Source organism: Sinocyclocheilus anshuiensis, unplaced genomic scaffold (genome assembly GCF_001515605.1).
Source record: "Sinocyclocheilus anshuiensis isolate Anshui unplaced genomic scaffold, SAMN03320099.WGS_v1.1 scaffold2381, whole genome shotgun sequence".
In the NCBI taxonomy this organism is placed as follows: domain Eukaryota; kingdom Metazoa; phylum Chordata; class Actinopteri; order Cypriniformes; family Cyprinidae; genus Sinocyclocheilus; species Sinocyclocheilus anshuiensis.
Genome location: NW_015552703.1, coordinates 57045 through 72730, shown reverse-complemented (window position 1 = coordinate 72730; position 15686 = coordinate 57045). Strand labels below are relative to the sequence as shown.

Genomic DNA, 15686 nt, shown 5'->3' with positions numbered 1-15686 from the left:
GAACTGTCTTCTCCTCATAATAGTTCAGCTAATTATTATTTTTTGACCCCTATTAATATAATTTGTATTTCTCTGTTAATTTATTAACCCTAACTTGCAAACACAGCATGCATTAAATATGATTTTTATACCACCCAACATTAAAAGCTTCTGTATCATCTGTCTGTATGTTTCCAATGTAAGTCATAACCAAATGTCTTATTTCTAATTGTGTGTGATAAGTTGTAAATGATGAAAGCTTAAATACATCGTGGGCTACCCTTTAAAATCTACACAACATCCTCTGGCAGTGACGTTTTATCTCTGAGATCATGTTTTTATATGAATGATTACATGTGAATGATTCATGATTGTTGATATATTTCAAAAATACCTATAAAGTAATAATAAATGAAATGGCTAGAAAACTGGTCTTTGTGGGTACTTTGGGTGTCTTGTTCATCATATGTGAGCCTATTTTCATATAAAAGCAACAGAATGTAAATGCCATTCAGTTTATTAGTAAGAGCTCATGAGCGTGAATCACGTCACATCTGTCTGTGATCTTGTGTCTGATGCACTGATTTGAGATGATGGTGCTGGGACTGTGTACAATGTCAGTCATATTACTTTAGATTGTTTGATTACACAGCATATGGTACGAGTCATGGCATGATATTTGCTTTTGCTATGCAATTCATTTGATTGTTGGTTTGAAATATCCTTCAAATGGATGTGGTTTCAAGGTGTTTTCATGGATGCAGCTTTGTGATGCTCCTCCTGTGATTCAGCTGTATTGCTTATCGAGTTTATATATTCCCCAAATGCAGTCTTGTGCAATGACAGGGGTCTTTTTTCTGAACACTATATGTTTAACTGTTTAATTGATTATAGTGCTACTCAGTATTTTCCTTTCTTTATATTTAGCTATGTGTGATCCCAAGCACTGATTTTGTTCGGGCTCAAAACATAAAACTGAGAGAGAGAGAGATCTGCCATGAAGTTATTTGTCTGTTTGCTTTTAAAAATGAGTCTGAAATAATACAGTTGTCTATGTGTAAAGGACTTAGAACATCATACGCAAATAAATGTATAAATTTCTAGAAGATTATATATGTAAGTATTCATTTAAGTGGATTCCCTGTAGAGACTTTTACTGTAGCATTGCTATTCATTTCAAGTGGGTTACATTTTGAGCAGAAATGGTAAGTATGTTATATTAAATGTAGACTGTACTTTTTTAACGAGTGCATACACAGGTGTTGTTAACATTAAAGTTTCAAGAAAAAATTTACTTCCAAAAAATGCAGCTCATGTATTTCTTAATGTATTTCTTATTTCCCAATAAATGCTTTATATGATCAGTGAATCAAACCATTAAGTAACAATTTTGGGTAATCAGGGTAATGACTGTACAATATATTTCACAGTAATATTGTAAATGATAGCATCACTGTACTGTGGTAATGTGACAATAGACTAAACCCACTGTTACTGATGTACTACTGTCAGCTTATCTACTGAGAAACAGATGCCATTTTAATTTGTGTTTTTAAAAAGTGTAATTTCTTACACTTGGACATAATAGAGAGAAAACATCCGTTGTCATACATGCTTCATTGATTCACCAACATCATCATCTTGTGCTTAAACAGATCTGAGGTAACTATAACTCACTACTTGATTTTTCATTTGATACCTTTTTACTCTCACTGACGTGATTCTGGTTTTTCACAGTTTTGTGTCAAACAGCATTAGGCTGAGCTCTGGCATGAGTCTGGCCAACCAAAAGAAATAAACAGCAAAAGGCTGAGTCTGGCAGAGTCTGGGCTTGAGTTTGGTCTGCTAGAAAAATAAAATAATCGGCTGAGATCTGGGTTGGTTTTGGTTAGCCAAAGAGTTCAAAAAAACAAAACAGTAAAACAGCCTTGGGTAAGAAGTGTGTCTAGAGGTGTTGAGCTCATTTTTTGTTTATACACCATTATAAAGTAAATTCTGTAAAAATACATTTTAAAAATAAAAATATATTTATATATGAAAAAAAACTTTAGCACCCTTTAAGATATTAATTCAAATAACAAACACCTTTATGAAAAGCAATTTACAAACAGGGAAAGAAGTCTTGAGATTTATAATGAATACATTGTTATAAAATATATGAATTTATTTTATATTAGGTATTTTTCATTTTTTTATATACGTTTTGCTAGCTTAAGGACAACAAATTAAATTGAAATGTTGTTTTTGACTTAAAAACACAATTATTTTATTGTGTGTTGTTGTTGTTGTTGCATCCCAATTCACCTACTTTCACTACACCCTAAATGTATTCTTTTGGTGAAGAAAAAGTGCACACTGTTGAGTGTGTAGTAGAAGAGTAGGCAAGCTTTGGGACAAACACGATTTCCTGTGGACACACTTTCTGTATGAGATGCATCTCAGGCTGCTGGGACGAGGAGGACTGGAAGAGTATCTACAGCTGCCCTCAGTGCAGACAGACCTTCAGTCCAAGACCAGATTTATGGAAACATGTGCTGCAGAAACTGAAGAAGACGAGGCTCCAAGCTGCTGGTCCTGCAGTTCATCACGCTGGATCTGGAGATGTTCAGTGCACTGAAATTAAACAGAGAGCAGTGAAATATTGTCTGGAGTGTCGTATCTCTTACTGTCAAACTCACCTTGAACAGCACGAGAATCTCTTCAGAGGTCAAAAACACAATCTGATGGCCGCCACTGAACGCCTGCAGGAGCTGATCTGCCCTCGACATGATGAACTACTGGAAATGTACTGCTGTACTGACCAGAGCTGTATCTGTATGCTGTGTTTGGAGGATGAACACAACAATCATGTCACTGTATCAACTGCAGCGGCGAGGACAGAGAAACAGGTCAAGTCCTGCTCCCTATACTGCATCTTATGAGCGACAGCTCCTCATTTCTTGTGTGATTCTTCTCTCAATCAGACAAACTGATGCAATCAGTGCTTTGATAGAAAATAGAAATAGTTATTCATTTATATTGTATTATTAATATAACAATATTTCATAATATTACTGTTTTTACTGTATACTTGATCAAATAAAAGTGAGTAGAAGATTTCTTTCAAAAACCAACCCCAAAGCTTTGAATGGTAGTGTGGATTTAATCCTAATTCTCAATAAGCAATACAGCTGAATCGCAGGAGGAGCATCACAAAGCTGCATCCATGAAAACACCTTGAAACCACATCCATTTGAAGGCTATTTCAAACCAACAATCAAATGAATTGCATAGCAAAAGCAAATATCATGCCATGACTCGTACCATATGCTGTGTAATCAAACAATCTAAAGTAATATGACTGACATTGTACACAGTCCCAGCACCATCATCTCAAATCAGTGCATCAGACACAAGATCACAGACAGATGTGACGTGATTCACGCTCATGAGCTCTTACTAATAAACTGAATGGCATTTACATTCTGTTGCTTTTATATGAAATTAGGCTCACATATGATGAACAAGACACCCACAGTACCCACAAAGACCAGTTTTCCAGCCATTTTATTTATTATTACTTTATAGGTATTTTTGAAATATATCAACAATCACGTATCATTCACATGTAATCATTCATATAAAAACATGATCTCAGAGATAAAACGTCACTGCCAGAGGAGGTTGTGTAGATTTTAAAGGGTAACCCACGATGTATTTAAGCTTTCATCATTTACAACTTATCACACACAATTAGAAATAAGACATTTGGTTATGACTTACATTGGAAACATACAGACAGATGATACAGAAGCTTTTAATGTTGGGTGGTATAAAAATCATATTTAATGCATGCTGTGTTTGCAAGTTAGGGTTAATAAATTAACAGAGAAATACAAATTATATTAATTCATCTTGAGTGACTCTGTATGTCCTTTTGGTGCCTGGCACTGACAGCCTTCTCAGAACCATATAGTTTTCTTTCTGAGCAGTTTTGTCCTCTTCTCTTCCTTCTCTTTTGTTCCTGATCTGGTCATGCCTTGAAAATGCATCAGTCAGTGTAAACCAGGATGTACAGTCAAGCTCATTGATTTGTTCCTTGAGGAAATAATTGAAATGTAAATCAGTGAAACTTCCTGTTTTTGACAAGGACAAGGTGATAAAGACAGTGTTATGAAGAAGTGCTGGCTCCACCTCGGCCACCTCTGGATCAGTTAAAGATATTTCATATTATTATTGGTCCCAGTCCATCTGTGAAAGTGCAAAAGGTGATACATGTAAATGTAACATAAAAAGAAGTTATTCTGAACATAGTCATCAAGTGGCACTACACTTCTGAGAATAGACAACTGAACAATGAGAGCACATACAAAACACGTAATATTTCACATAATTCTGGACCTAACTAGCAAAGAACAAATCACCAAAAAATGTTCACATAATTGCAAAATCTCTTGAGAGTAAATGTACACAAACCCAGCCAGAGGTCTTGCAAATGCAAAAAAATGCTGGGTAACTGACAGGACAAATATATAAAGTGAGAGGATTTCTTTTTAGTCAGGTGTGTGTGTGTCTCTTTTGTTGCTCACAGGCTTTTCACAGGATGTCACAGAGATACCGAGGAACCCTCACAAACTACAAATCCAGCACAGAGAGGTTCAGTGAATGTGGAGCTGAATGTGTGTGAGTGTGTCAGAGATGCTGTAGAAGGACAGAGTGCCGGCAGACCAGTCCAGATACACTCCGACTCTCTTAGAGGAGCGCAAAGGGACATGTATGACAGTGAACTTCTTATTGTGACGAACAGTAAAACCAAAATCAGAGCAGATCAGACTCCAATAATTTGTATTGGACCCAAACCAACAATCATCACTCCCTCCTTTCCTGCGGATACCTTTATATGTGACGGACATATCAGCATCATATCCACTCCATTCAGCCTCCCAGTAAAATCGTCCAGACAGACTCTCTCGACACAGAACCTGAATACACTCATCAAACCTCTCTGGATGATCAGGATATAACTGATCCTCTTTCACATGTATCACCTTTTTGTTCTCCTCATACACAATGAGATGAATGTTTGCTGTGTTTAGATCCAGTGTGAGATCACAGGCATCTAAATAAGAAAGAAAGAATATTGGTAACACTTTACAATAAGGTTCCATTAGTTAATGGTAGTTAATGTAATAACTAACATGAATGAGCAATGAACAATACATTTATTACAGTTTTTATTAATCTTTGTTAGGGTTAGTTAATGAAACTACAGTTGTTTATTGTTAGTTCATATTTATTCACAGTGCATTAACTAATGTTAACAAGGATAACTCTTGATTTTAATAATGCATTAGTAAATGTTGAGATTAATATGAACTAAGATGAATAAATGCTGTAGAAGTATTGTTCATTGTTAGTTCATGTTAACTAATGAACCTTATTAAGTGTTACTAGAACATTTATATCAAAACAATAACAATCACTAAAAGTGTGTGTCTGTGTGTGTGTGTGCAGACGTACATTTGTGTAGTCCTGCTGTAATCCTGAATTCTCCTCCATGAGCCACACTAGAAAACACACAGAATGTCACATTCTGGTATGATGAGCAAACACACACACACACACACAGCAGTGCGATTATTTCTGCTCGACGTACTTGAGTTTGTCCAGTGAGCAGTTTGGATGGCTGAGTATCTCAGAGAGCAGCTTGACTCCTGAATCTCCGGGTGATTGTAGCTCAGATCCAGCTCTCTCAAGTGTGAGGGGTTTGAACTCAGAGCTGAAGACACATAACCACAGCCTTCCTCTGTCACCATACAGCCAGACAACCTACAAATACACACAGCAACAGTCCATATGACATCTGTTTGGTTTGGCAATCAGACATATACGGAAATATTTGTATCTGTACTCTTTGAGAGTACAGATGATTATCTCATTCATATGTAATTTGACTAGGCATATCATTTATCTAACACTCTACATGTAATAATTGCCAAAAAAGTAATGATGAGGGGAAAGACAAACAAACACACATTACTGCACCAATTTACTACTACTACTTCCAAGAACTATAAAGAGTCATGAAAGCTATTTGAACATTTACTTAGGCTTGTTGGGGCTGTTTTCTTCAAAATTAGTCTATTTTCTTGTCTGTGAGCTTGCATGGACAAAAGTCCCTCGACTCCCTCCTAATATGTCTCAGGTGTTCAGATCAAAACATGCAATGCAACCATAAATTACAATTATTTAAACAATTTGGAAAATAAGTTAATGTTGACAAATGATGAAGAGATGTCAAAGCTGATGATCGCAAGTTTAGACACTTCCATAAAGCTTCTAGTCCATTTAAAGGCAGAGATATCCTTTTCATAACCTGGTGAGGCAGACACATTACTCATAACTCAGATTATTAGGATTACCCTCACTTTTTTCTGGGGTTAGAAAAGACTAGATAAAAGGTGTTTTGACATGGAATCCATTTAGGAAGACCTCATTTAATAAATGAAGAAAATTACTTGACTTTGAGTTAGTAAATTCTAAATTAAATCAGTCTCGATACGCATGACTCGGTAATGACTTTAAAAGAACTGTAATTAACCTTTAAAAAAATCATTGCAACATTAACTAATAGCCTACACAAACTGCAATCCACGGAAGCAGCGGCACCGGCGCCTCTGATCAGAGTCTACACGGCTGCATGACGCTGTGCAAGCGCAGAACACTACAGGGGTAGAGGAGAATCTACGAATATTGTGTTTGGATATAAACACTTCGAAATGGACCATATTCATAAAAAGATGTTTGGTGTACGGAGTTTGCAACCTGAACATGACTGACGCAACCTCGAACTTCATTCACCACAGTAAAACGGTTTCTTATGGATAATTTGACTAATATTGCTCATAAAATTGTTATAATTTAATAAATTGTTATAATAATTTAGAATTGTAGTAATATTAAGTATTATAATAAATTTGTATATCATTATTAAAAAAAGTGTATATGTAAGAAATGTAATCATCAATGATGGATAAATAATTAAGTACAGTTTGTTGTGATATCACTGGAAATGAAGTGTCCCCAACTAAGCAAGCCAGAGGCGACATATATAACGCCACTCGATTCTGGTACTGTCACGATACTGTGTCGATGAACGCACAAAGACGAAGGAAAACAGTTTTTAATAAATCCACAGAGAGATAATTCTAAGGTAAGGGAAGACTGGTGACACATAACATTGACGAGACCCAACAAACTAACACTGAACAGACAGGAACTTAAATACACAGACCAAACTAGGATAATGACTAGACACACCTGAACTGAATGACGAAATCAAAAACCATGACAACTAACTAGACGGTGACAACGGTGCAAACAGAAAGTCCAAACTAACAGAAACTGTGACAGGTGACCTCTGCTAAATATATTTCTGATCTGCAAAGCTGGATTTGCTTCACCTGAATGTCACACATCTCACTGGAGAACCATTTGAGTAAACAATTCACTCTCCTCAACTTATAATCAGAGAAAAGTTGTTCACTATATCAAAGACTATTTCTGACCCAGGAAACCCGTTTAATGTTTCAAGGCAGTCAGATAGATAAATTAAAGGGGGTATTTCACCCAAAAATTTAAATTCTGTCATACTCTCTCTCATGTTATTCCAAACCTTTATGATTTTCTTTCTTCCATGAAACAAACAAGGACATGTTTTGTCAATTGTAATGAAAGGCAATGGAAAACAAATCAAGCTCTATTTTGATCACCATTGACGCTCATTATATCTGGACAATAACTTTCTTTTTTCCATGTTACAAAAGAAATTGTGAAGAAAGTCATACAGGTTTGGAACAACATACTGCATGTGTCATGCATTCACCTGTCTCTCTCGTCATACACTCACTCGCTCACACACACACACACACACACACTCACTCACTCACTCACTCACTCACTCACTCACTCACTCACTCACTCACTCACTCACTCACTCACTCACTCACTCACTCACTCACTCACTCACTCACTCACTCACTCACTCACTCACTCACTCACTCACACACACTCTCTCTCTCTCACACACTCTCTCTCTCTCTCTCTCTCTCTCTCTCACTCACACACACTCTCTCTCTCTCGCTCACACACACACACACACACACACACCACTCTCTCTCACCATCTTTCTGATAACCATCAACTGCCACTCATCAGCTCATCAATCAGCCCTGCATTAAAGCATTAATGTTGAGTTTTATTATTGTTGTGAGCTGTACTCTATTCACACATTGGATTCTTGTATTTATTACAGTTTTTGACTTCTGAAAAGTGAAAAGGTAATACAAATTGTATTTGACTTCTGATTTACAGCAGTGAATAAATGCCATTAAAAGATAATAAGGTGATTTTAAAGCTTACTGAACTTTAAATTATTTTAATATCTACAGTTCTACATATAAATACACAACATAAGATCGGCCCCTCTGTACTACAGTTTTTCTCAGTCGCTTTGGTACATTTCTCAGATCAGAATTTAAATTCTCAAAACTACCTGTTCAATCTTCACATCACTGTGTCACTTGTTCACATCAAAAAAGCAGTTTCTAATTTCTTTGAACAAGTTGCAAATGCTTTGGTACATCCATGCAAATGATTATGTACAATTCTCTGCTGTTTCCTACATTATCAATTGCTTATGTCATGTTGATCAAAATGTATTATAATGGGTCTCTGTTGAATAGTCTCACCCCCCCACAACATTTAGGCATTAGTTCATAGCATAAGTCTTTACATGCAAAATGGTTGAACAAGTTGTCATAATATGTCAAGCATATTTCTATACATTTCCATTAGACTTTTTTTCTAAATCTGTCCTGCATTGGTAAATTGCTCCCAGGTGAATCTTGATTTTCTCTAACGAAGGTGCATCTCATGAACCATCAACTGGCAAGTATATATATAGCCGGAGCACAACACAATGTTTCAATGTCTGACAATGGAAGGACAAGGAATTGGACGGGGTCAACAGCCAGAGAGAAGAAGAAGAGGAAGAGGAGTGAGGCTGCGTGGCGGAGGAGTTGGGAGGCAAAACAGAGGAAGAGGCAGAAGAGGCCGAGGACATATGCGTGTTCCTGATGAGATAAGAGCCACACTTGTAGACCACGTTCTCAATCATGGGCTTACAATGGCCGAGGCTGGTCGAAGGGTGCAGCCAAATGTTGGGAGAACAACTGTGTCCTCAATCATTCCGACAGAACAGGTATGTAATCTAACAATAGTCACTGTACTGTAATACTGTATACTTTCTGTAATGCTTCATACAATATTACAGTATTCCACTTGCATTTTACAATATACAGTAAGTATACTTTAAACAGTGACATTTTTATCTTACTCAATTTTGTGTTTTGCATTACTATATTTTTTCCACATAGGACTGCAAGACAACTTCACAGGGGTGGCAGAGGGCCCCTTTTCACACCTGAACAGGAGGAGGCTATTTGCACCATGGTTGTAGAAAACAATGCCATAAGACTAAGGGAGATAAAGAGTGCCATTATAGAGGACAACAACATCTTTGAAAACATCCAAACAGTCAGCATCTCAACCATTGACAGGGTGCTGAAAAGACACCAAATGAATATGAAGCAGCTGTACACTGTTCCATTTGAAAGAAATGGTGAAAGAGTGAAGGAGCTGCGCTACCAGTATGTACAGGTAAAACATGTATGAGCATGCAGCAACTGTACCTCACAGTAAACAGTACAACATCGTATAGTGATATACAATACAGTAAGTGTGACCTTTACACATTTGTTATGGCTGTAGAAAAGAAGATGCAATATGTGCTGTATACATTTGATGTAAGTGTATCTTGGCCAAAATGAAAATGCATGTAGTTCATAAAACTCATTTTGTGTCTTCTGGATATAGCGTATAATGGAACTGGAAGCAAGTGAACCACCGCACAGCTTCATCTACATGGATGAGGCTGGCTTCAACCTAACGAAACGCAGAAGGCGTGGTCGAAATATCATCGGCCACAGAGCTACAGTTGATGTGCCAGGCCAACGGGGCGGGAACATAACCATGGGTGCTGCTATCTCTGAGAATGGTGTGCTAACGCATATTCCCATTATTGGGCCATACAATACAGAGTGTCTTGTCACCTTTTTAGACACTCTCTACAGGGATCTCATCCCTGAACAAGAGAGGGGTCAGATTGGAGATGACCTGCCAAAGTACGTGATAGTTTGGGACAATGTCAGTTTCCATCGCTCCAACATCATCAGGCAATGGTTTGCAGCCCACAACAGGATGCTGATGGAGTTCCTCTCACCCTACTCTCCATTCCTTAACCCCATTGAGGAATTTTTCTCAGCATGGAGATGGAAAGTATATGATCGCCAGCCACATACACAGATGACCCTTCTGGCTGCCATGGATGCAGCGTGTGATGACATCACAGCAGAGGCTGGATAAGACACTCTAAAAGATTCTTTCCATGCTGCATCGCAAGAGAAGATATTCGTTGTGATGTGGATGAGAATTTGTGGCCCAACAGACCGGAACGTCAGGAGGTGTACGAAGACTGCACTGTAATTCCTACAGCACTGCATGTACCGTTTTCCCTAAGGAGATTGTCCTATGTTCACATTTCTATTTCTTTTGTTTTTTTCTTTATGCTATGCAGTGCTATCTTTTCCTTTCTGTATCGCAATGACATGGTCTGTCAACAAATTACAGTACAAACAGTAAAAGCATAAATGTGAATCTTGTCCAGTCTCTTGCAATCAAACTCCCACATACACTAAGGTGTAACCTACAATTTACAATAATTGTCATCAAAACTGTAGCCATAGTTTACATCAGAACATCCCTCCAGAGTACACTGTTATATTGACAACATGACTAAGCAATTTGACTGTCTTATCCGTACGCAATGACACAAAGACTTGTCATTCTGATGGCACTGACATGTTCATTGACACAGCTATTTATTTTTGAGAGATGAACTAAGGATTTTGAGCAAGAGACTGGCTTTTGCAGGTAATCCATGGTGTTTTGCTATTTGTACGAGTTGTTTTGAGAAATGCACTTACTGTTTTGCAAATGTCAAGGATGATTAGAGAAATGTACCAAAGCAACTGAGAAAAACTGTAATTGTGGCCCCTCTTGTGCCCCCAGCTGAAAAAATCCTAGAATCGCCCGTGTCCATATTATAATATAGTGTTTATTGATTTGCTCATCAGTCGATTGTGTTTTAAATGACTGCTTTAATGCTGTTTACTGACTGTATTGTGCAGTGAATATTTAGAGATACATTGTCATTTATTTCATTCATTTGTTTTACAGACCAGGACTAAAGCACTTGTCAGTTGATGCCATTGACTGCCTGGCAATCAAAATAATGGAAGTTCAAAGAAGATAAACTTCCTCCAGGGCTTCATTCTCTAATTGGCTAAAGCAGTGAAATTCAGTAAATGTTGGAGGTGCTTCCTCACACGTGTCCTGCAACCTCTCTTATCCAGTGTGTTTGCTGAGATGTTGATCTCTTCATTCTCTGTTATATTAACTAGAAACTCATTTCTTTCTTTGATCTGAGAAGAATCTAATAGATGTAAGAGTCTTATTCTGTGTCTGTTTCATTAGATGTACTGAAACAAGCTCTCAATAGCTTCTTGTTTGGAGTATTTTCTCTGTCGGAAATTCTTGGAAGTGCTTGAATTTAATACACAATAGGTTCAAAGACTGGAAAGTACACTTAAATCAGCGGCTGGTCTATCAAATAGCACACGGCCCTCATGCTGACATGAGTTGGTACTTCAGACCAGTACAGGCCTTTGCTTTGCTTCAGCTGTTTTAATCTGAAATGGGCCAAATGTCTTATTTCTAATTGTGTGTGATAAGTTGTAAATGATGAAAGCTTAAATACATCGTGGGTTACCCTTTAAAATCTACACAACATCCTCTGGCAGTGACGTTTTATCTCTGAGATCATGTTTTTATATGAATGATTACATGTGAATGATACGTGATTGTTGATATATTTCAAAAATACCTATAAAGTAATAATAAATAAAATGGTTGGAAAACTGGTCTTTGTGGGTACTTTGGATGTCTTGTTCATCATATGTGAACCTATTTTCATATAAAAGCAACAGAATCAAAATTACATTCAGTTTATTAGTAAGAGCTCATGAGCGTGAATCACGTCACATCTGTCTGTGATCTTGTGTCTGATGCACTGATTTGAGATGATGGTGCTGGGACTGTGTACAATGTCAGTCATATTACTTTAGATTGTTTGATTACACAGCATATGGTACGAGTCATGGCATGATATTTGCTTTTGCTATGCAATTAATTTGATTGTTGGTTTGAAATAGCCTTCAAATGGATGTGGTTTCAAGGTGTTTTCATGGATGCAGCTTTGTGATGCTCCTCCTGCGATTCAGCTGTATTGCTTATTGAGTTTATATATTCCCCAAATGCAGTCTTGTGCAATGAAAGGGGTATTCTTTTCTGAACACTATACGTTTAACTGTTTAATTGATTATAGTGCTACTCAGTATTTTCCTTTATATTTAGCTATGTGTGATCCCATGAGCACATTTATGGGCTCAAAACATGAAAAACAGAGCGGTCTGCCATAAAATTTCTGTCTGCTAAAGGCTAAACCTTTTACAGTTACTTGTTCATGTTAAAATAACATTACTTATGTTTGAAATGACATTTAGGTTTCATATTTCACACTTCTAACCACATATGTTCATTACGGCATTCTCTATCTGAATGACATGCGCACATATACTGTTCAAAATATCTCCCGTATCTGTGCCAAAACTATATAATGCATGCTTCCTGTAGCACAAGACATGAATATAGATAAATCACGACAACAAGACACAGAACCACATATGTTCATTACTGCATTCTCTATCTGAATGACATGCACACATATACTGTTCAAAATATCTCCCGTATCTGTGCCAAAACTATATAATGCATGCTTCCTGTAGCACAAGACATGAATATAGATAAATCACGACAACAAGACACAGCACAAAGAATTCAAAATGCTGTTGCAAAATGTCTGTACTCACAAAACTTTGAATGTCTTAACGGCCCACTGTGTTTTTCCAGTACTGTAAAGTGACTTCACTGATGCAGTTTTTCATTCTCACAGATGCAACCAATCCATAATGAAATGTAGCATTATTTTCATTCATTTGTTGCAGCCCAAGTGTTTAAAATGCACAAAGTAAAAAAAAAAAAAGGTTCAGTCTTGAACTGAATTATACAATTCATGTAAAACAAAGCTCTCCCATGAGACTGTAATTCACATACAGTACGTAGGAAATCGTCACTGGATCCTTCAGCAGATCCAGACACACTGAACAGCTGAGCTGGTCCTGATCCACTGAAATACTGGCTTCTGCCATTTCACTCTATATGAGCGCACAGACAGACAGAGAGAGAAACACAGCTGTTGGTTATAAGCGCACTATTCAGTGCTCCTTTTATTTGGTCACTGGGGTGGGATTATAGCAGGTCTCACATGTGACCAATCGTTTTGACTTGATTGAGTGACTTGACGTGACGCAGACAACATGATTAATATTCATGAGCCCAACAGCCGGACAGGCTTTAGTGTGAGAGAAAAGCTGCTGATAATCTACCTGAGACGAGACATGAGCAAAACAGAGAGAAGTGCTCATTGACTATAAGTTAATGCTGTTAAACAAATGAAAAGTTTTCTAGCAGACCAAACACAAGCCAAGACTCTGACAGACTCTGTTGTTTGACACAAAACTGTGAAAAACCAGAATCAAGTCAGTAAGAGTAAAAAGGTATCAAATGAAAAATCAAGTTGTGAGTTATAGTTACCTCAGATCTGTTTAAGCACAAGATGGTGATGTTGGTGAATCAATGAAGCATGTATGACAACAGGGATGTTTTCTCTTTATTATGTCCAAGTGTAAGAAAGTACACTTAAAAAACTAAAAAATTTAAATGGCATCTGTTTCTCAGAAGAGTGTTTTACAGAAATGAGTGCTATTTGCTTCTGCTGAGGCTATCAGTCTGTGTTCATCTTAATTCTGCTTTATTAAAATTGTGTTTAATAACGGAGCAATTCCTGATGAAGAACAACATTACAGACTTGCCCGCAATCTCATTATTTTCACACCGGTATCTTGTGTTAAGTGTCCATGCTGCACAGTTGTTCCTTCCAAATAAAAAATAACATTATGATCCTGCAGAGAAAACTGGTGCTGTTCACTCTCTTCATCAGTATTTGCTAAATGCTACTTCAACAATCATGACCAAAAACAGCCTTCAGTCTTCGTCACTCTCTCAGCTCCTCACAGCACGTGGATGGTGTAATGACCAGACCTTGAGAGCAAAGGAGTAAAAATGAGAGAACATGGATTAGATAAGGCATGCATTTAATAAGAATTAGTCATTCAATATCAATACAAATGGCCTACATCAAGAGGAACAATGTTACACTTGCTCTGATTCTGAGGTTTAGAACTTGGCTTTCTGATGACCTCTGACGAGTTTTTCCTCATCCAGCGATTTCAACATGGTGTTCAGTTGACACAAGTGTGACAGTCTTTCCTGCAGCATGCTGGAGCGCAGGTATCATTTTATCAGCCTTTGGTTGGAACTATTTTTGATGGCGAAACAAAAACACAGTATTCTGAGTCTAAAATGTCAGTCACCTAATATTAGCTTCTTTTTTGTTTAACTGTTTTGTAAAACCAATATCACATCTGCAATCATGTTAATGTTCGGCAAACAGCACTCTTGTTTTGCATAACTATATTATGTTATAAATATTAAAAACAAGTCATACAGGGGCATTTTTTTGCCCCATAGTTTGCATTTGGGGGTCATTTTTTTTATTAATTTCTGTGGCAGTTTTGCCCCAAGCCTCTGTTTGATTTCAAAAATAATGTGTGCATGGCGTGATGGCGGGGGTGGGCTCTTTTTCAAGAGGAAGCGGTGGTCTCTTCTGTTGCGAGGCCCATTTCAAATGAAAACAGCTGAAGTCATGTCAGCATGAGGGCCGTGTGCTATTTGATAGACCAGATTTAAGTGTACTTTCCAGTCTTTGAACCTATTGTGTTTGTGATTCAAGCACTTCCAAGAATTTCCGGCATACAGAGAAAATATTCAAAACAAGAAGCTATTGAGAGCTTGTTTCAGTACATCTAATGAAACAGACACAGAATAAGACTCTTACATCTATTAGATTCTTCTCAGATCAAAGAAAGAAATGAGTTTCTATTTCATATAACAGAGAATGAAGAGATCAACATCTCAGCAAACACACTGGATAAGAGAGGTTGCAGGACACGTGTGAGGAAGCACCTCCAACATTTACTGAATTTCACTGCTTTAGCCAATTAGACAATGAAGCCCTGGAGGAAGTTTATCTTCTTTGAACTTCCATTATTTTGATTGCCAGGCAGTCAATGGCATCAACTGACAAGTGCTTTAGTCCTGGTCTGTAAAACAAATGAATGAAATAAATGACAATGTATCTCTAAATATTCACTGCACAATACAGTCAGTAAACAGCATTAAAGCAGTCATTTAAAACACAATCGACTGATGAGCAAATCAATATACACTATATTATTGTAAGGGAAACAGGTCAATTTAGCTCAAAGGGAATCATTTAAGATTTGAAAGGGAATTTGGACAGAATCACT

The 15686-nt window shown here is 37.2% G+C and overlaps 2 protein-coding genes across 2 annotated transcripts; one reads left to right on the top strand and one right to left on the bottom strand.

The window, feature by feature from the left end:
• Positions 1-4286: 4286 nt before the first annotated feature.
• On the bottom strand, positions 4287-9136 carry LOC107667723 (stonustoxin subunit beta-like). Its single transcript, XM_016459448.1, has 4 exons — positions 8956-9136; positions 5615-5705; positions 5479-5525; positions 4287-5077 (listed from the first exon to the last, which is right to left on the bottom strand). Exons 1-4 carry the CDS (start codon positions 9134-9136, stop codon positions 4617-4619), a joined length of 780 nt encoding a protein of 259 aa, XP_016314934.1. The 3' UTR covers positions 4287-4616.
• Positions 9137-9419: 283 nt separating this feature from the next.
• On the top strand, positions 9420-10524 carry LOC107667725 (uncharacterized). The gene is made up of 2 exons (XM_016459450.1): positions 9420-9678; positions 9895-10524. The coding sequence occupies exons 1-2, from the start codon at positions 9469-9471 to the stop codon at positions 10441-10443; spliced, it is 759 nt and encodes a 252-aa protein (XP_016314936.1). The 5' UTR covers positions 9420-9468; the 3' UTR covers positions 10444-10524.
• The last annotated feature ends 5162 nt before the right edge of the window (positions 10525-15686 follow it).

Excerpts from the sequence above, each read along its gene's own strand:
- LOC107667725 (XM_016459450.1), top strand. The coding sequence starts at position 9,469 with ATGGTTGTAGAAAACAATGCCATAAGACTAAGGGAGATAAAGAGTGCC. Across the intron at positions 9,679-9,894 it reads TGCGCTACCAGTATGTACAG|CGTATAATGGAACTGGAAGC; the intron begins GTAAAACATGTA and ends TTCTGGATATAG.
- LOC107667723 (XM_016459448.1), bottom strand. The coding sequence starts at position 9,136 with ATGATTGAGAACGTGGTCTACAAGTGTGGCTCTTATCTCATCAGGAAC. Across the intron at positions 5,526-5,614 it reads TGCTCACTGGACAAACTCAA|TGTGGCTCATGGAGGAGAAT; the intron begins GTACGTCGAGCA and ends TGTGTTTTCTAG. Across the intron at positions 5,078-5,478 it reads TACAGCAGGACTACACAAAT|ATGCCTGTGATCTCACACTG; the intron begins GTACGTCTGCAC and ends TTTCTTATTTAG.